Raw genomic sequence first — 22,064 nt, 5'->3', positions numbered from 1 at the left:
TGGCAAACCTTCACCCTTTCATCACAAGGTCCTGGCCTCCTGCCACAGTGACAGTGTGCACATTCCCCTGGGACGCTGAGGGAACAGCCACCAGAGGGAGAGAGGCCTACTGCAATGTGCAGAGGGTAAGTAGGATGTCTACACTGGGACTGTACCACTCCTCACTTTGAGTCCAGGATTCTAGTGAGATGACATAAATACTGATGGTGTCCCATTCTCAAGCTGTATTTAAATTCACCATTTTGCATGATTAAATAGAAACCTGCATATATATATGATCAGGCAGAACCTGCTAATTGTTTAACTATTAAAAAAATAATAGCAGCCTGACCAGGTGGTAGCACAGTGGATAGAGTGTCAGACTGGGATGCAGAGGACCCAGGTTGGAAACCCCAAGGTCGCTGGCTTCAGCACAGACTCATCTAGCTTGAGTGCGGGATCATAGACATGACCCATGGTCGCTGGCTTGAAGCCCAAGATCGCTGGCTTGAGCCCAAGGTTGCTGGTTTGAGCAAGGGGTCACTTGCTCTGCTGCAGCCCCCAGGTCAAGGTACATATGAGAAAGCAATCAATGAACAACTAAGTTGCCACAACAAAGAACTGATGCTTCTCATCTCTTTCCCTTCCTGTCTGTCTGTCCCTCTCTCTGTCTCTATCACAAAAAAAAAAAAAAGAAAAGAAAAAAACAGTGAACAATTGACAGAATCTTTATTGTAAATAGAGGTCATTAATAGTTATTACAAGCTGAAGTAAATGAAACCGAAAGTTAATCATCTGAATCAGATTTAAAGATTTATTTTGGTATGGCATAATTGTGACCTTTGCCCTTCAGCACTTTTTAAAAAGATTACTAAAATTATCAGCACATCAATGGTCTCTTTTTTGTCAAGTTTAGCACTGGAACAATCTTACCCTCTTAGGAACACTCATTCAATACTAGGTAGAACTTCCATCTTTCATCATCAAAGCTACTACACAAATATTACATATAGAGGCAGTCCCCACCTTGTGTCATTTAGCATTTTCCTACCTGCTCATCAGACAGTCTCTAAAGTATCCTGCTTTTATTTCATTAGTCCCCGACCACGACAGTCCACCTCTAAACGACTGCACTGATTTAAACAGGCCTGTGTCGACAACCTCCCCCTAGTCTGCTGCTTGTCCCATCAGCACTCACTGTGGGGGAGGAACAACTGGCAGAGAGGAAAGTTAACATTATAGAAAAAGACCATCTGGTGGTGAGGATGAGAACCCCAGAGTTTACTGTTATGCAAAACAAGTCACAGATGAAATGGATTGTTCGTTCTTGATCTGCTTTCCAGTGGGTTCTCCACGTCCACATTTCAGTGAAGAGGCAAGGAAGACCTTCACAGTATCCTCAAATACTGTACCTGTTTCTTTACCAATCGGTTCTATAAGAACATCCAAATGTTCTGTCATGACAAAAGCACTTAATGGAGATGCATCAAAAACACAAATATTTCTCAAAGAGGAGAAAAAATAGATTCTTTCATGACTTAGTCAATAAATAATATGTTGTAACATTGTATTCTGTAGTTTTTGTAAAAATATTTAAAGAAAATTTCAAAGTAAATCTAAATAGAGCAGACAAGTAATGAATGTAAGATTTAAAAATATACTGAACATCTGAATGAAACTTTTAATGAAATTTTTCTGAATATCTTTCAGATACTAAGTGATACTGAATATATTGAAATAGGGTTCTGAATATCACTACAACTAATAACACTCAGAGGCAATACATTTCACTCTCTTTTTCTTCTTTTAAAAACTGCACTCAATATTATACAGAAGTCAATCTCTATTTGAGTACACTTCAGTACACCATTCATAGTCTCTAAGGCAGCTGGTTTTTCTATCAGAGAATTGTAACAATATTGAACGCAGGTTGTTTTTTGTATTGATTTTCCTATCTACACAGTTCAAAGTGACCATGACACAATGCTGTTATACTTGAATGCAGGCTGGAGTCTATGATTTATCACTACTTGCCTACTTTGTAGCAAACTAATTTGAAGTTTCCTTCCCTGATATTGTGTATGTCTTAATAATACCAGAGTTCCTTTCAAGTAAAATACAAAATACATTAAAAACCACTGATTTGAGGATTGTAAATCATTATAATGGGACAATATTATTAGAGATCAACTCTTATACTTAAAAATTACTTGTATTATTTCTGCATGAACATCCCTTAGTCCAGAGCTTCCCAACTTTTTTTCAAGGAATGGCACACATTAAAAAGTGTAATATTTGTACGGCATGCATTGGGCCGAATCCGCCAGGACATTCCTGGCCAGTGGGACTTGGTTGGGGCCATGGCCTCCCCCCTTCTTACTGTGCGGCCCTGAGGGCTGAGGGTATAAATATTCTGGCAACCCTTTTCTCCAATTTAGGTAGTGCAGTGTGCCATAGCCCACTAGTCGGGAAACGGGTAACTGGTAACTAGGCCAATTTGACCTCCCTGTGGTATGACATTTTGGAATTGGCTTAGGATGGTTTAAAATCTAACATGGGTTGACTATATATATATATCCACACACATATATATATATTTTTTGACAGGAAATTGGTTTATTTTTAACTAGAGTAAGCATACTTGCTTTGTTTATCTGTAAGTTAGAATTAGTCTTTCTTTGTTCATCTTCGCTGAGTTTTAAATAATTAAATCAACGGAGATAGTGAAAATAAGAAAGTTTTTGGAAGCCGGTGCATCTAGGTTTCAATCCCAACTCAGCTCTTTTCTACGTGACATCAGGCAAGTTTCTTAAGCCTCCGGCCCTCGATTTCCTGATTGTAAAACGAGGGTAATAACTCCTACTCACAGAGCGCTGGGGAGAAGTAGTGCTACTACACATGCGACGCCTAGTACAACGCCTAGGATGTATAAGATGCTTAATAAGTGACAGCTATCAGCATTACCTAAAAGTTAAAGCTAGGGTGGTTATTTCAGTTTCTACCACATCGTGAACACTTAATATTTATCAATATTTAACAAGTAAACATTCTATTACAGAGTATTTTCTTCCTAGTGCAAAACGAAGGAACTACAGTTTCTTATTACCTCACATACATGAAGTTCTTTAATGACCTCACTTGCATGGGAGAGTATGGCTGGAAGTGAGTGCACCATAAAGCTGTCTCTCCTCTTAGAAGCCAAGACAGAGCATGTAACGTTTATTGACGCTGTACTTTTAAACATCTTAAGTGGGTCTATGCCCGTTAGTTACCAAAAACAGAGCCCTTTATCTTTTAGACAAGGAATAGTGAAATTTTAAAAACACCTTTATAAAGATTAATTTTTATTTTATTAAATTTCTGATCACTATTTTAGAGAATGGTAACTTGAAGATCAGTGCAACTTAATGAAAATTAGAATTAGAATTCAGGCTCTCTGAGGATATTTTAAGTATGGAGATTATGTAATAGATATAACAGTGCTCTGCAGATAAAATAATTACCAGTTATCACAAACTCTGTAAAAACATAATTGCATGCATACTCTTAAAAAAAAGGCCAAGTCAAGATATGAGCATATTGAAGCTCCCCCAGGTTCTTCTAATGAGTGTTCCCGCAGGGGTTGTCGGACACCTGGCAGCCCATATTCTGGCCTGTGACTTGCACTTTGAAGAGAGTCCCGTCGGCACACACACACAGCTTGTAGCGCACCCACTCGCCAGCGCCAAACTGGGGTCCACTGGAGGAATTGGGGAGGCGAGTCGGGCTGACCATCACTGTTCCATTTAGGATGATGCTGTTCTCCTATTGGAAGAATAGCAATATGATTTATTTACCTCCATAAATGGGGATACAACAAATTTAATTGAAAAAACTTACTGGAATATTACCAAGAAAAGAAGGCACTAAGAGAGTGAAGTCATGACCAAAACAACAAAAACAAAACTAATGTCAAAATTCAAGTAGTGATCTCTTAGTAATAGTTCATAATGTATACCATATACTTATAACACAAGTTATTTCTCCATTACTTAAAATTATATCAAAATTCCTAAGTGCATAATAAGGCTGATGATAAAGTCTCAGACCGTTTTATTTACTTTCTAGGAGAGTTTGAACAAAGTTACTGATTGATAAGTTTCTGATAATGATAAAAGAAAAGGATTTTTCCCTAGAGAAAACTGAAGCCATAGACTTCTGAAGAAGGCAGGGCAGGGAACTGCCTGGAGGGCCTCCTCCTCAGTCCGTCAGTCAGTCTGTCCGTGTCCCCCCTTCCCCGGGCATTCTTGCATTGCAGGCCCTTCCTTTTTGGGAACTCCTAAGCATCTCTCTCCCTTCCTGCTCCTCTTTTTCCTTTTCTTCTCTCATTCATTCAACACATAACTATTACATGTCTACCATAGATACTACTCTAGGTGCTGGGGATACAGCAGTCAACACACAGGCAAAGTCCAAGTTCTCACACAGTTGACATTTAAGTGGGGAGGAGCAGACAATAGACACACGAACAGGTAAAACGAAAAGACACCATCTGAGGAAAGGAAGCCCGGGAAAGGAGAGCGAGTGACCAGGCAGGGGTTCCACTTTCCACAGGTGGTCAGGGAAGGTCTCTCGGATAAGGTCCCAGTCCAGCGGAAGCTGCATCACGTGGAGGAGTAAGCCACGTGGGTCACCAGGAAACGGACTTGGGAGCGGAAACGACACACAGCAAGGCCCCGCGGTGAAGACGTGCCTGCGAGTCAGGAACAAGTAGTGGCTGAAGCAGAGAGCGTGAGGGGAAGACTGATAAGAGGAGTCTAAGGTACAATGAGGGGCCGCACAGGAGAGGCCAGGGCACGGACTTTGGACTTTCTTCTGAACTAGACGGGAAGCCATTTAGAGGGTTCCGAATAGAGGAGAAGTGTGTGATGAGAAAGGCTCGCTCTGGCTGCTGCACAGAGAACTGACTACAGGGGGAAGGGGAGCAGGGAACACTCAGGAGGCGGTTCCCGCAGCGCGGGCAGGAGGTGCTGGTGCAGGTGGCGGCGGCGGCAGGACCTGCGCCGCTGCCTGCGGACTGACAGGCACCACTCAGGACCCTGAAAGAAATGCACATTTGGGGAGGGAGGGAAGATATGACGATTTTAGCATTGCTGAGTTTGAGATGCCTACTAGATATTGAAGTGGGGAACGTAAGAAGGTAGTTGGATACAAGTGACTTTTAGTTCCAAGGAGAGAATAAAGCAGAAATTCCAAATGTAAATATCATCAGATTATAGAGAAAGATGGTTATGAAATAATGAAAATGGTTTATTGACCGGGAAGACATAGTATATAGACTAAATATATACAATTCTTAATGATGAATTTGTCAATTTTGTTCTAATGCTGCCATCTTGTGGTCATTTAATTTTATTTTCTTTACATTGCTAAAGGATTTATTTATTTATTTTTAGAATTTTGATTTTAAAAGAATTGATTTTTAGAGAGGAAGAGAGACATCAATATGTACCCAAAAATCGAATAATTCTCTTAAATTCTTAAAAAAATACTCACTGCTTTTAACTCCATATTACCACCCATGTGAAATTCAATGGTTTTGCCCATAATGAATACTCCTTCATTTCCACGCACTATAGCACGCCCATCCACTTTTATGTTCAAATCACTAGTAGCATTGCTGGTAATCTGAAAATGGAAAAAAAAAAAGTAGCGAGTTTCTAAATTAAAGTGATAATTATTATCAAAGATAGAGGAATAGGAGTTTTGGCCATAAAATATGAAAGGCAAGTGTTTTCATCCATGTTTTACAGATGCTGAGGTGAAGAGATGACTTGCTAATGGTCACATAACCTAGGTAGTGACAAATCTAGGACTTGTCCTTTCGGCTGTTCTGGAATGTCTCTCACGCCACTACAAAAGAGTTAAACGCCCTCCCACCTTTTACCTTTAGAGCAGCAATTTTCAACTGGTGTGCCACAAGGATTTTAAAACTATTCAATACCTGCCTATTTAGTCAGGGGCACTGACCCCTTTTCCCTTAGGTTGTCAAATAAAAAAATGACAACAGCCAACATGATAATAGCGTCCAGTGTGAATGAATCAAACTTACACCTGTACAGCTATTTTTTGTCAAATCGGCACAAAATATATATTTTGGTGTGTCACAGAATTTTACTAATTAGTTTATTATTTTTATTATTTATTATTATAAATATTTATTATTATTTATTTCAACTTGTGTGCCACAAGTTGAAAATAGCTGCGTTAGACAGTAATTCTCTTCCATTAATAAAACAGAGAAAAATAAATCGTACCCTTTCAGTAGAGGCTTTTTGAACATTTAAACTTTTCACTCCACTCGGCAAATGAAACTCATGAGTTTCATAGTCTGTGCTGAACAAAATATTTTGAGTCCTTGGGTCGAAAAACTGCATACCAATGTCACTTGTAATAGAAGTTTTGTTCTTTTCCACACTGAGTTTTGTTGTCCCTTGCTGAAAAACAATCTTCAGAAAATACTTTATCATGAATAGGTTTTCAAAGAAGACTGCATTCAAAATCCATCAAGAACATTATAAAAACTCTCTATAATAATATACTAATTTCAAATCATTTTAACTGTGTCTGTCTATCCCCTTTCCACCGACTTGGAGAAACATTCTGTAAAACAAGGGCTCACATGTGTATTTGCTTATCCCGCTCTGCACAAATACACGGGCCACAGGGTGCACAGATCTAGTCTGAGATGGGCAGGGAAGGTAAGGGCACCTCCTTGAGGTTCTATGCAGTTAAAAACTTGTCTTATAGCAGCCACTTGGCATTGGCACTAACTAGACTGGCATATTCTCTTCCAGATTCCCAGAACATAGAGGGTATTCTGACCAGGGAAGGTGCTTTTTAAAATGGTTTTCTTGTATAGAGAAGAAGTACACTATGTATTTCTATAGTAATTTTATCTATCATAGTATATGCTGCCATGCAGCAAAATCTACTATATTAAGAAAGCATCTGTTCCTGGCCAGTTGGCTCCATGGTAGAGTATCAGCCTGGCGTGTGGATGTACGAGGTTCAATTCCTGGTCAGGGCACACAGGAGAAGCAACCATCTGTGCTTCTCCACTTCTCCTCCTCTTCTCTCTCTCTCTTCCCCTCCTGTAGCCATGGCTCGATTGGTTCGAGCACATCAGCCCCAAGCACTGATGGCTCTGTGGAGCCTCCCTCAGGTGCTAAAAATAGCCTGGTTGCAAGTATGGCCCTAGATGGGCAGAGCATTGGCCACAGATGGGGGTCACCAGGTAGATCCCAGTTAGGACGCATTTGGGAGTTTGTGTCTCTTATCACCCGTCCTCTCACTTGGAGAAAGAAGGAGAAGGAGAAGGAGAAGGAGAAAAAGGAGAAAGAAGAAGAAGAAGAAGAAGGAAGAGGAGGAGGAGGAGGAGGAGGAGGAGGAGGAGGAGGAGGAAGAGGAGGAGAAGGAGGAGGAAGAGGAGAAGAAAGCAAGCAGGCATCTAACATTAATAGAGTATAAGACCAACAATATTATTAAATATATTTATGAGTTTTTCTCTAAAATAAAATACCCATTTCCAATAATCAACTTAGGTTTTTACAAAGAATTTTTCTCTAATGCCCCTCAATTAAATGTGGTAACTTACAGGCTGGTTGTTGCCAGTGATGACCAAGTTTTCATTTCGCCTTCCTCCTACTGTGCTCTTATAAAGAGGATGTATAACTCCCATGTCAGATATTTGCTTAAATCGAAGCAGACCACTTTCATGAAATTCCATGCTGTCACAGCCATTTGGTCCAATGCGAATGACAGCCCAGATAACAAGTGTTATCTAAGAAAGAAAAGAAGCCCACTGTTCATAGGCAGCAAACATTTAGCGTAATCGGAAAACAAACAGAAAAGATAATTGCCAAAGGATAACACTTCTTAAAGTGCTTCATCAGTGAGATGAACATACCAGTGGTTGTTTATCAGTGGTTTTCCACTGATAAAATCATTTAATTTCTATCAGGATATTACATGTAACTAGCTGAAGGTCAAAAAGTGCTAAAAGGTTTATTATAAAAAAAAAAAAGAGCAATTTATTTTTTCTACCCTTCCATATCTCATCCAGGGAAACCACTTTCAACAAGTTTATTTTGTCTAGAATTTCCCTTCATATTTTAAAATAATGTTTGTACATTATTTCTTCTCTCATCAATTTTAGGTTTTATCGATTGATTTTCTATTTTAACAGGTGAGAACTTTAGCTCATTTATATTTCTTTTCCTCCAACTTCTATTTTAGGTTTTGGTTAAGTCCGTGTTTAGCATTTTCAGTATTATGGCCATGTAAGTACTATGCACTGCTAAGCCAAGTACTATACTATGATAGCAGACCCTTTTCTGTACTCTGTGTCTCTCAACATTTAATACTGTCTTCCCTTCATCTCCTCAGTTTCTTTGAAGAGCTGACTAAATTTCTTCAAACCCTCCTATATTTCTGTCAGACGTCTCAATAATATGTTCTAGAAGTCGGAACCGCTCAGATGATTTATAAGTTCTGTTTTCCTCAGGACTTCTTTCTGGAACCCCTATCTTCTTGCTTCAATCTGGACTGTGACCCTCTGGGTCTGCGGCGTGGCTATAACCATGAACCCCTCCTTCGCTGTCCTGCTGGCGCCTCCTTTGTCGTTCTCCCTGTAGACACCCACTGACTGTGTCCTTGTCTTCAACTCGCTTGCCTTGGGACCTCCTTCTGGTGGAGAGCCTTCTCCCGCGCTCCCTTAGAATGTATGTGAAATAAAAACTTTGGAGTGTCCATTGCTACAAAATATCTCTATAAGCCCTCACACTTGACTGATAGTCTAGCTCGGTTTATGTTTCTAGATCTGAAATTGTATTCTGAGTTTTGAAGGCTCACTTGCCTTCTGGTTTCAGGTGCTGCTTTTGAGAGGTCTGCCGCCACTCTGACTTTCTATTTTTTTATGCAGGACCTGCTTTTTTTCCTCTGGATCCTCTCTTTACTCCTGGTTCTCTGCGATTTCAAAGTGATGGTCTCGGTGTGAGTCTAGTCTATGTGTTATGCTGGGCAAAGAATGGTACTTTTCAATCTGTTCTAGAAAACTTTGTTGGTTTATTTGAAAACTTTCTCCCCAGTGTGTTCTCTCTTAACGCTTTCTGAAACTCCTATTTAAAAAATGTTACAGTTCCTGGATTAGTACTGTAATTTTGTTGAACTTTCTGGAAGAATTCCTTTATCTTCTAGTATGTATGTATGTATGTATGTATGTATCCATCCATCCGTGTATGCATGAGATGTTCCTTATTCTTTAGTTGCTTCTTTTTAATGTAATGTTATCCTTGCTTCATGAGTGCAATATCCTCATATTTCTCTGAAGATACTGCTTTTAGTTTTTTGGTTTTTTTTTTTTAAGTTTTCTGTCATTCATTGCATTTTCCCACCTCCTTGAATTGTTACTTTCTCCATGTTTTGGATGTTGTTGGTTTCTATCATTTGTCAGTTCTGAGAACTTTCCAAAACAAACAAACAAACAACTACATTGATCCTTGGAGGCTCAGTGTTCCTATTTAACAATGAGATTGCAAATCATCCCGAAAAAGTTCTCTGGTCCTGGCTGGTTGGCTCAGTGGTAGAGCATCAGCCTGGTGTGTGGAAGTCCAGGGTTCGATTTCTGGCCAGGGGACATAGGAGAAGCACCCATCTGTTTCTCCACTTTTCCCCCTCTTCTTTCTCTCTGTCTCCCTCTTCCCCTCTGGCAGCCAAGGCTCTATTGGAGCAAAGCTGGCCCAGACGCTGAAGATGGCTCCATGGCCTTTGCCTCAGGTGCTAGAATGGCTCCAGTTACAATGGAGCAATGCCCCAGAGCATCGCCCTCTAGTGGGTATGCCAGGTGAATCCTGGTCAGGCACATGTGGGAGTCTGTTTCTCTGCCTCCAGGCTTCTCACTTCAGGAAAAAAAAAATTTCCATGTGGGGTGGGCCTGTGACCCACAGACGTCACATGGCTTTTTTGCTGGAACCTGCCTAGTGCCAGCATCTGCAGGTCTTTTCTTCAGGGGCCTCAGTTTCTCCAGAGAAGGCTATTCTATCCCTCACCAAGAGGGTATAAGCCGTGCGCCAAGAAGCGGGAGGTGGAGGATGAGGATAATGGAGCCTGGGAACGGGAATCTTGGTACTTAGGATTCAGACTTCCCGGCCTTCGGTAGAGAACCCCATCGCCACCGTCCTCTGCAACAGCCTTGGGCACTGAGAATGCTCTCCTGTCAGTGCATTCTTGTGTGGGGTTCGGAGGGGATGCTGTCTAACTGCTGGCTGGGTGGGAGGGGTGGCTAGGGATCCCATGGCTCCTTCTACAGGTTTTTCCAACAAGCTCTCTATTCAGTTCTTACCTCACTCCTGCTTTTCAAGGTACCTGTACTTCTGATTTTCAGGATTCTGCAAGGCACTTTCACCAACATACCCTGCCACCCCCGCCCCACCACACACGGTGGTTTCTTGTCTCTGAGAAGTTATTTGCCACTCCTCCTCCTACTGTTTGTCTTCGTATATTATGACTCAGGTTTTCAGTTACTTCCCACTTTCTCCAAAGATATTTCTTGGAAAATATTGACATTTTCACCTTGGGATGAGCTTTTTAAAGAAAAGGGGGATGACAATGTTTTTAATCTGCCATCTTAACCAAAAGTTTCCAATAACATAACACAATAAAACAAATTTGGAATATGTGCTCCTAGTGTAGCTTTTTATAGTACCAGTTGTTTTTTTTTTAATTAAAAAAAAATTTTTTTTTTAAAATTTTATTTATTCATTTTAGAGAGGAGAGAGAAAGACAGAGAGGGAGAGAGAGAGGAGAGAGAGACAGAGAGAGAGAAGGTAGGGAGGAGCTAGAAGCATCAACTCCCATATGTGCCTTGACCAGGCAAGCCCAGGGTTTCAAACTGGTGACCTCAGCATTTCCAAGTCGATGCTTTATCCACTGCACCACCACAGGTCAGGCCACCAGTTCTTTTTGAGATAAGTAAAGAATTTGAGACAAATGTTTTAGATGTAAATAAAGACAAAGAACTGTCTTGAAAGTGTTAAAAGTAAAAAGTCAATGGAATCACGTTAGAACTGCTGAAGTCCATGGTCATGATCAGTCTTGGGTAAACAAATAATCACTCTCTACAAATTGAACCCTCTGATAGTTACAACCTTGGATTAAAAGTCTTCCTTAAAAAAGTATCTTTCAAAAAGGCAACATCCATGCCCTCAGCAGCTCCCTGTAAACTAGCATACCAATCCTTTCTTTCTCTGACAACAGAGATCGAAGACCATAAAATATAACCCTTCACTGCCATCCAAGGGCTTACAGGTTTAAAACTCTAGCTGTGGAGACTGACCAGGCAGTGGCGCAGTGGATAGAGTCAGCCTGGGATGCTGAGGACCCAGATTCAAAACCCCAAAGTCCCTGGCTTGAGCGCAGGGTCGTCGGCTTGAGCACGGGTTCATAGACATGACACCATGGTTGCTGGCTTGAGCCCAAAGGTGGCTGACTTAAGCCCAAGGTTGCTGGCTAGAGCAAGGGGTCACTTGCTCTGCTGGAGCCCCCTGGTGGTCAAGGCACATATGAGAAAGCAGTCAATGAACAACTAAGATGCTGCAACAAAGAATTGATGCTTCTCATCTCTATGCCTTTCTGTCTGTCTGTCTCTCAGTCTAAAAAAAAAAAATCTACCTGAGGAGATAAGACTAAATGTTGCAAAGCGGAATAAATAGAGAAAGGATTATATTTTTTAGGAGAGGTGAAGGCAGTAAAATCATCTTAGCAAAAGGTCTCTTCTATTGAGTTGATTCTACCTTTTATAAGTTAAGTCCTTTAAAGGGAAGAATCCATAAACATCCTTTTTTTTAAAGAATATATGGTAACATATGCATACTAAGATATACACACATACATATATCTTATATATATTCTTTAAAACACAGTAAGAGATAAAACATGTGTAGCAAAGCAGAAAGTAAGAGAGTCCTGAAAGAAATTATATAAACAAAGTCTATGATTTCACTGGGAAACAGAGGAAAAGTTCCCTATGGGAATTAACAAAAGAATATTCTGTGCCTCATACTCACAATTAAGTTGATAACAGCCAGGATGAACAAGAGGACAATCACACAGATGGCCAAGTTGCCCTTCCTCCCTCTCAAGCCTGTTTTATGGAGGCGGTCCTCGTCGATAGGAATATATCCGGCTTTGAAGTTGCTGTTGTGCTCCTTATTGACGTTCCTCCTCTCCACAGCCTTCTCCCGCATGGACTTCTTCACAGGACCATTGGAACTTTGCTAAAACAAAGCGTAACACGTTGGAACAGCTATAGCCTCTCTTTGGATGCATTTATTTATTAAGTGCATATTCCTAACCACAGAAAGCCGAATTGGTTAGTGACATATTTTCATTAATAAACTTCAGATCACGTTGAGTTTCAGTCTCCACGTATGGACGTGATTACTATGCTTCGAGGGGTGGTAGAGAAAAACTCGCAGTATGACTATCTGATAACAGATTTCCACTCTCTGCTTTGAACAGTCCCACCTTAGTAGAATGTACCGTTAGCACACTGGGAGGAAGAAGGAACATATACACATTACAGTGGGTAATCTTTTTTAAATTAATGATTTACGTATAATTATTTTCAATTATACATGTATTTTCATTTATACGAAAAGGATTTGGAAAGGCTGATAGACTTTATCAAAACTAAGAACTGGCTGGCCCTGGCCAGTTGGCTCAGTGGTAGAGCATCTGCCTGGCGTGCAGGAGTCCTGGGTTCGATTCCCAGTCAGGGCACACAGGAGAAGCGCCCATCTGCTTCTCCACCCCTCCCCCTCTCCTTCCTCTCTGTTTCTCTGTTCCCCTCCTGCAGCCAAGGCTCCACTGGAGCAAAGTTGGCCCAGGTGCTGAGGATGGCTCTGTGGCCTCTGCCTCAGGTGCTAGAATTGAGGCAGAGCGATGCCACAAGACGGGCAGAGCATTGCCCCCTGGTGGGCGTGCCGGGTGGATCCCGGTTGGGCGCATGCGGGAGTCTGTCTGACTGCCTCCCCATTTCTGGCTTCGGAAAAAATACAAAAAAACCCCAAACAAACTAAGACCTGGCTAAAGCTAACATTATCCTAGACCAGCAGTTTTCAAAGTATGGGCTGGGAATCCTGGAGGGGCTCCCCTAAACCCTCTCAGGGGTCTGGAGAGTGAACACTATTTTTCAAAATAACACTAAGATGGTATTTTTCCTTTTTTACTCTCCTCTCATAAATGTACAGTGGAATTTCCCATAGGCTCCATGACTGTATGTGATGACATGATTGCTATAACAGCTAATAAAATGTGAGCTTTGTGTATTCTGTTTTAAATTTTTGTTTTAATTACTAATATGGTAAATACCAATGAGTAAAACCCATGTAAACAAAAATTCTTTGGGATCCTCACTAATTTTTAAGAGTATAAAAAGAACCTGAGGCCAAAAAGTTTGAGAACTTGATTTAGACTATGGCTGACATTTTAGGTATTAATCTGGTATTACAAACACAGAAGGAATGCGTAGAAATGGATACTGCCCAACTCATATGTGCTTTAGAGCTCTGAGAAAATTCATTTATTGAACAGGCATTTGGTAAGCACTTTTAGCTTAAACACTAATACCATGAATAGAAATATAAAAGAAATATAGGACAGCATCCTTATTGTCCAGATATTATAAATGTGACTTGGGTACATAAAATAGTAATGCAGTAAAGTATTCTGTATGTTCAGGTGTCAAAGTCAATAGTATAGACCAGGGGTCCCCAAACTACGGCCCGCGGGCCACATGCGGCACCCTGAGGCCATTTATCCGGCCCCCGCCGCACTTCCGGAAGGGGCACCTCTTTCATTGGTGGTCAGTGAGAGGAGCATAGTTCCCATTGAAATACTGGTCAGTTTGTTGATTTAAATTTACTTGTTCTTTATTTTAAATATTGTATTTGTTCCCGTTTTGTTTTTTTACTTTAAAATAAGATATGTGCAGTGTGCATAGGGATTTGTTCATAGTTTTTTTTTATAGTCTGGCCCTCCAACGGTCTGAAGGACAGTGAACTGGCCCCCTGTGTAAAAAGTTTGGGGACCCCTGGTATAGATAATACATGCTGTGGAATTTAATGGGAGGAAAGATGGGATGGTGTGGAGTTTCCAGGGAAACAGGACAGAGTGGCTGGGTCAGATTGTGCCCGATCTTATTCAGGGAGAATAAGGTCAGATAAGTAGAACAGCTTGTGAAAGTTCTTGGATTGCTGGGTGAAAATTTTTGTCTTTATATCTGTTTAACTGGGAGTTACTGGAAGTTTCTGAACATGAGTGACATGTTTCAAGATGCTAAAAGTGTGGACATTTGTAGAAAAGCTAGGGAACAGCACTACCAGGAAGTAGGCTGTTGGGGATGTTGCAGGAAGAGGGGTCTGAGGTAATGAAGGCCTAAACGCAGGTGGGAGAAAAAAGGACAATTAAAAATAGACTGCAAGAGAAAAGTTAACTGAATTTGTAACCAACTTCAAGAACACAATCGCATGTTTACTAAATGGTGACCAGTTAAATATGGGGCATGAAGAAGGGACGCAATTCTACAGATGTGTCTGAACTGAATGAGAAATAACCACGTGCCTCAAAGGCAATGGGAGGTCTGAGGTCCGGAGGAACACATTTGAGAGCTCTCAGCCTCGAGGTAAGTTAAATCTATGAGACCACTTCAGTTTACTGTGAGAAAAATGGTACAAAGAGAACAAAGGGCCAAGGGACAGAGTACTGGGAAACTTTAAATGTGCAGAACCAATTAAAAATAAGAACTACGATGAATGGTAAGAAGACCAGAATGGCAGTGCTGCTGAACTTGATTTGTCAGGAAGCGCTTCCACTACCTTCAAAGATGAACTCTGTATAGCAAGTTGGTAAGCCGGGAACAGTCTTGAAAAGATGCCGACATGTATACATGTATTTTTGAGTCCAGAAGAAGAAAGGAAAGAAAGATTACATCTAAAGAATTACATACTGTCAGAGGAAAACTATGCTTCTTTTGTTGTTGTTAGCACCTCCCTCCCACCCCCAAACTGTATGTTTGATGGCAGAGGGAAAGATGTCAAGAGAAGTGGATCAAAGATCTCAGAGTAGAGCAGGGGAATGCAGGAAACAGCCTGCAGGAGGTGGGAAAGAAAGTGACACAGAGCACAGGAGAAAAGAACAGTCTTAAAGGGTGGGCTCCCATTTCACTCATGCCAGGAAGGAAAACGCTCTTCTTTTTACTAGGGATGTGACAGGCAAGGCCAACTGGAATCTTATCATGGTGTCAGGGGCAGCAGGCTGGTGAGGACTTATGGGGAAAGACAGGGATAATCACTGGAGTAATATGCAGATAAAAAAAAATTTAATTCCACAAAACAGTAAGGAAGGCTTGGTAGAAGAGAATTCAATCTACTCAACAGATTTTATACAAAACTGAATGCTGAACACAGCTGTGTAGGTTGCATATCTGCATGAGGTGAATCGACTGTAGACATTTTAAAGTTGAAGATGCATTTTGAGAGTTCTTGCCTGAAGATAGTAAAATGCCTTGTGCTTGCTTTTAATTTTCACAGACACCTGTGACAGTGCTGACAGGTGGGCAATTTAAGTCTTAGCCAGAGTTTGAATATAGGTCTGCATAAAATAGAGGCAGGGCAAATCTATACCTGCTGGGATGCATTCTTTACTCATCTCTGCCAACTCATGTATATTATTATATTCACTGGATGCATTTAACATTTAATGAAGACTGACTATATGCCAGATGCTCAGACTACCAAGATGAGCAAGGCATAGCATTTACCCTCAATGAACTTACAAGCAAGTAGGGTAGGCAGACAGGTTGCTAACAACTGCAGTTCAGCATGGCAAGTGCCATGTGGAGCAATGCACGGGCCACTGAAAGGGTACACGAGAGGAATGCAGTTCTGTTTGGCGAGCAGGGGCATCAGCTGAAGGATTTTAAGATAATTTAAGATTTCCTTATGGGTCACCTCTGGACAAACTAATTTTGGATGTTTTATGTGAATGGTGAGGAGGACAAGTACAGGAATGGGGCAAAAAATGAGGTGAGAGATGTGGATAGAGCCAGTAAATGAACAGATGTAAGTACCATGACAAGATCGATGGACTTCACTGTTAAAGTGATAGGGAACTACCAAACATTTAGAATAGGTTAGTGATATGATCAGATTTGCCTTACAGCAAAATCAAATCAAAATGCAATAAACTGGATTAGAAGAGTTTAGAGTCGAAGATATTAACAGCGGTTTTCTCTAACAGTCCCAAAAGAGGGCCTGACTGAGCCTGGGCATTGGAGATGAAAAGATTATGCAGAGGTTAAGAGGCAGAACTGACAGGAGGACCTGGTGAATGACTGTGTGTGAATGAGACAAAGTGGGGTCTAAGATAGCTCCCCAGTAGGACCTGCTGCATAGTTACTGGGATCTGAAGAAAAAAGAAACTGTTCAAATACCAAGCCTGGTACAGCACAGCATTAAACCAAATGAGGGTCCCTTCTGAGCACCCCTAAGCTGGCCCAGATCCCAAGTTTCTGGCTAGGAGAATGAATGATTTTAGCCCTTTTAATAGTAAATAGGATGCAATCCAGGTTTGAACATTTTTGAGTTTGAACTGTCCGTGGAAAATTCAGTTACATTCAGGGTTAGAGACATAAATGCATAACTTTGAAGTGGAGGATGAGGGATGGATCAGAGTGCCCTGTTTATGTGATAAAGAAGATGTGGTATATATATACTACGGAATGCTACTCAGCCATAAGAAATGATGACATCGGATCATTTACAACAACATGGATGGATCTTGATAACATTATACGGAGTGAAATAAGTAAATCAGAAAAAACTAAGAACTGCATGATTCCATACATAGGTGGGACATAAAAACGAGACTAAGAGACATGGACAAGAGTGTGGTGGTTGGGGGGGGGATGGAAGAGGAGGGAGGGGAAGGGGGGAGGGACACAAAGAAAACCAGATAGAAAGTGACAGAGGACAATGTGACTTTGGGTGACAGGTATGCAACATAATTGAATGACAAGATAACCTGGAGATGTTTTCTTTGAACATATGTACCCTGATTTATTAATGTCACCCCATTAAAATTAATAAAAATTTATTTTAAAAAAAGAATAAAACCTCAGTGGCAACTCAAGAACATCATAAGGTGCTGTAGGTAAAATAAGAACTGTTTAAAATAGAAGCTGATAGATTAGGAGGGCAATCAGGAAAGCCACTGAACAACTTTTAATCTCAGCAACTCCAAGTTTTGTCTCCTTTCACTTTCACTCATTCCTTTATTTTACTGCTACAACCTGTAGCTTGCCTACTGCCTTTAGCTGATGGTTCTGCATTTATTAGGCACTTTGACTTTAAGCTCCTGAAAGCAGATGCAGATTTCATGTCTTTTAGATTTTATATCCCTAAGAATGATGCCTGCAGTGATATACACACACACACACACACACACACACACACACACACACACACACACACACACTAGGTCTCTAATAGCACTTTAATCACCTAAGAAAATCCAGAAAAAAAAGCTTTTCTGGAAGCAGAATGTTAGTTACTTAACTTGTATTTATTTTTTAAACAAGGGTTAAGAATGGGACTTTAAAAAAAAAAAACCTGTCACATCATAGTTCTATTTTTCTAAAGGGAAATACAGTTAAGAAAAAAGAAAAAGTGACCATGAAAATTACTTGTTTTAAATTACCCTAGTAACTATATGTATATATTATATAGATTTTATATGTAACTATATAAATAAATATATATACTTACACACATATTCATGTATATGTATACAGATATATATCTTGCTTTTGGGGGAAAACAGCCTTTGGAGCTATTATAAGCACATCAGGAAATACTTGATAAAGCATTTAAAAATTATTTTAAACCAATCGGCCAGGAGGCAGTTTTATACTGGTGACCGCCGCGCTCCATAAAGCCAAGCGGGAGGGGAAACCTGGGTGTCCGCACACCCACATCGGGACGGCAGCCGCAAGTGGCCGCGAGCCGACTCCCAGGCAACAGCTGTCTGCCGCTTGGCTGCGGTCCGGGAGCCTCGGGGCGCCGGCCTGAGGTTATTTTTACCGCATCTCCGCGGGCCGCCGAGCGGGGCACGTCCTGGCGCGGGCTCGGGCTGTCCGGCCGCCTCGCGGGCTCTCAGGCAGGCGACCCCTCCTCGCCGCGGCCGGGGACATTGCGGCCCGGCCAGGCGAGGCCCGCGGCTTGCTCCCCTCCTGCCCCGGAGCTCCGCCTGCGCCCCCGCCGGCCTCCGCCAGCATCCCCGGCTGCGGACCGCTCCTCCCGCCCCGCCCCACCCCGCAGAGCCCGCCCCAGCCGGCCAGCTCTACGGCGCGCCCCGGTCCCCGCCAGCCAGCTCTACGGCGGGACCCCGGTAGGACCCCGGCGCCCCTGCCCCGCCAGCCCCCAACCGCAGCGGGGCTCACAGACCTGCTCGGCGGCCGCCGCCGCCGCCGCCGCCATCTTCCCGCGCCCGCGGCCGCCCTCCCCGTCCGCCGCCGCCGCCGCCGCCGCACCGAGCGCCTGCGCCTGCGCCCTGTCGGCCGGAGTGGGAGGGGATCGCCGCTCACTGCCCGTTACCCCGCTGGAGCGGAGAGGTTTGGAGCCCGCCGAGATGCAGCGACCGTCCCGCCGCCCCCTGCACCCGGGATTGCAGCCTCGGGGACGTTATCCTGCGCCAGGAGTTCCACGCGACCTTGGGCCGCCTCTGGATGCTCCCGAACGGGCACGAGGACGCCTGTCCCTTTCTCCTTCGTTCCTCATCATGCAGGGCGGGTGCCCTCCCGGGCTGGGACATTCTCCTTGTTGTCACCCGCCCGGGTCTCCTGGCTGGGCTGGAAAGGGGCGTTTTCGAGAATGCACGTAGACGAGGACGGAGTGGTGACAGTGTGGACGGGAGGTAATAAATTGCCAATTAGCCAGCTAAAATCTGGAAAACGGAGGGTCCTCAAGGAAGACAGCTACTTCAGGGGTGCTTCTTAACTTTGGAGGGCCTATGAAGGCCGATGCTTATTTTTTGTGGCAATGGGAGTGACCTTTCCTTTTAATATTTCTTTTTTTTTTTAATTTTATTTATTCATTTTTAGAGAGGAGAGAGAGAGAGAGAGAGAGAGAGAGAGAGAGAGAGAGAGAAACAGAGAGAGAGAGAAGGAGGGAGGAGCTGGAAGCATCAACTCCCATATGTGCCTTGACCAGGCAAGCCCAGGGTTTCGAACTGGCGCTCAACATTTCCAGGTCGATGCTTTATCCACTGCGCCACCACAGGTCAGGCGCCTTTCCTTTTAGTACTGGAGTCAGTGCGTCCCGGGGCACCTGATCTAACACATACGTTTTGCCCAGAGAACCCATTCCTTGTTCCTAGTCTTCAATATGACCCAATAATCCTGGTAGGTTTTTTGTTTGTTTTAGTTTTGTTTTTTTATATGTAGCGAGGACAGTAGCAACCAAGATGTAAAAAACTTTCCTCACTTCTAATGAGCATCTTTGGGCCCCAGGGCTGCCTAACTCAGCAGGAAGCACCAACAGACTAGCTGGCAAAACCTTTCGCTAGGAACTAGATCAGTTTTGCTTTTTGATGTCTGGAGCCGTTATTCCACAGCTCTGCCTGCTTTGCATCAGAGGATTGCTGTGAGGTTTAAATAGGTAATCTGTTGCATAATAAATTCCTCATAGACTTTTTCCTTCCCTTCCCCTTCCGATTTTGGCTACTGTGGTCATTTCAGAAATTAAAGAGCCTTCAGCTCAGATCTCTACCAATTACAGTTAATCCTTGAACACGGATTAGAACTGTGCAGATCCACTTATATACAGATTTTTTTTTCAATAAATACATAGTACTGTAAATATATTTTCTCTTCCATATGATTTTCTTAACACTTTCTTTTCTCTAGCGTACTTTATTATCATAATACAGTGTGTAACACATATAACACAAAATAATCAACTGTTAGCAGTAAGACATCAGTCAATAGTAGGCTATTAGTACAATTTTTGGGGGAGTCAAAAGTTGTATGTAGGTTTTCGACTTTGCAGGGTTTGGCACCCCTAACCCCTATTTTGTTTAAGAGTCAACTATAGTTCTTTCACCATTGGATGAGTTTTTAAAAAGATCTTTTCCCTTCCAGTGTGGCAGAGAACAAAGACCAAATGAAGCTGGTAAATTGAGAGAGCAGAGTGCTCAGGTTATAGACCACTGAGCAAATGGGCAGATCCTGGCAAGTCAGTGTTTTGCTATATACCAGGTGCAAAACAGGAGCAAAGCCAAAAGGTTTTCTTCAAATACAGTGTCTATCAAGTCATGGTGCACTTTTTACTGGTCATAGGAAAGCAACGAAAGATGATAGAAATGTGAAATCTGCATCAAATAAAAGGAAAACCCTCCCAGTTTCTGTAGATGTGGCAGCATGTGCGCATGTGCAGATGATGACGTAACACCGTGTATACAGTAGAGCAGCCCACGGCCATGCCAGTCGAGATGTGGACGGTACAGAGGAAAGTTCAGTGTGTTCTGTGGCTCGCTAAATTCGAATCTGTGACCAAAGTGCAACGTGAATATTGGCGCGTTTATAACGAAGCGCCACCATATAGGAATAACATTACTCGGTGGGATAAGCAGTTGAAGGAAACCAGCAGTTTGGTGGAGAGACCCCATTCTGGTAGGCCATCAGTCAGTGACAGGTCTGTAGAGGCTATATGGCATAGCTACCTAAGGAGCCCTAAAAAATCTGTGTGTGAGCCCACATTGAACTGCACTGAATAAGTATGAAATTGGGAGAGTTTTCCTTTTATTTGGTGCAGATTTCACATTTCTATCGTCTTTTGTTGCTTTCCTGTAACTGGTCAAAAGTGCACCATGACTTTACAAACACACTGTAGTAATGTAGGCCTTGACCCAAAGGAGATCCTAATACAAATGGTTGTAGGGCAAGAACAGTGTCGCACACACAGAAGAGGATTGGGGCGCCTGAGAAAGCAACTCAGGTCACAGCAGAACAGACTGTTCTTTAGCCATGCCGTCCTTAGTAGGCATAGAACACCAATTGGCTATTAAATTTGCTTTCTTCAAACTCAAAGGGATAATGACATCAGATACTAAGGCGCCAATCATCTCCTTCCTTTCTTCCTTCTCCTTCACTCCCTTCCTCCCTTCCTTTCTTTTCCCTTTTTGTTAACAATTCAGTTTTACAAACTTATCTGAAAGGCCTAGAAATACGAGTGGCTATGCTGAAGATATGAAACTACATAAGCCTATTTTCTTCAAGAAGGTCACAAGCTTATATCAGAGGCAGACAATAAAGTACTATATCCTGTGAAAATTGCAATAGAATTAACATGTCCAAAAGTTAAAGACAGAAAAGATAATGAGAGTGATGAGCTCTGGGAACTTGGGGGAGATGGGGAGATTTTTGTCAATTTTAGCTGGGTTTAATTTGATTTAAAGTGCAACTAAGCAGAAACACCATGTTTATTTCTTGGACATTAGGTGTATTTGTCATTCCAGCAAGCCTGCAGAATAAATTCTACTCAAGAACGATGCTCAACTTTTGCTGTCAGAAGCAAGGCTTGAGCCAAACTGCAAACCAAAACTTGAAACAAAGGGCAAGATTTGCCCAATCTGAACTTTAACCAGTATGTTAAAAACAGAAACAAAAACTAACTCTAAAGAATGTCACAACTGCAAGAGATCATAGAACTCAACAGTCCATGTTTTTTCTTATGTAAATAGAAAAAAATGAGGCTCACAGTGATTAAAATTGTGTGGAGTCATGAAAAACCACTATTGGCAGAATGTGAGATGAGGCAAGAGTGCCCATGTTCCAAGTTAGTTCTTTCAACTTCTCCAAGTACCTAAAAGTATGTCACAAAAGAAAGGTTTGCTTTTTACCTTTTCTTCCCAAATAATTGCCAAATTTATAATATTCTGAAATAATCAAATTGGGATAAAACGAGAGCATAAAAATTATCTCCAAATAG

The 22,064-nt window shown here is 42.1% G+C and overlaps 1 protein-coding gene across 1 annotated transcript; it reads right to left on the bottom strand.

Moving 5' to 3' along the window:
* Nucleotides 1–689: 689 nt before the first annotated feature.
* On the bottom strand, nt 690–18,686 carry SGCB (sarcoglycan beta). The gene is made up of 6 exons (XM_066279068.1): nt 18,522–18,686; nt 12,084–12,293; nt 7,616–7,801; nt 6,276–6,467; nt 5,515–5,646; nt 690–3,783 (listed from the first exon to the last, which is right to left on the bottom strand). Exons 1-6 carry the CDS (start codon nt 18,552–18,554, stop codon nt 3,580–3,582), a joined length of 957 nt encoding a protein of 318 aa, XP_066135165.1. The 5' UTR covers nt 18,555–18,686; the 3' UTR covers nt 690–3,579.
* Nucleotides 18,687–22,064: the final 3,378 nt, after the last annotated feature.

This window comes from Saccopteryx bilineata, chromosome 5 (genome assembly GCF_036850765.1).
Source record: "Saccopteryx bilineata isolate mSacBil1 chromosome 5, mSacBil1_pri_phased_curated, whole genome shotgun sequence".
Lineage (NCBI taxonomy): Eukaryota > Metazoa > Chordata > Mammalia > Chiroptera > Emballonuridae > Saccopteryx > Saccopteryx bilineata.
The sequence above is the reverse complement of the archived record's forward strand: the minus strand, read 5'-3'. Positions and strand labels throughout refer to the sequence as shown.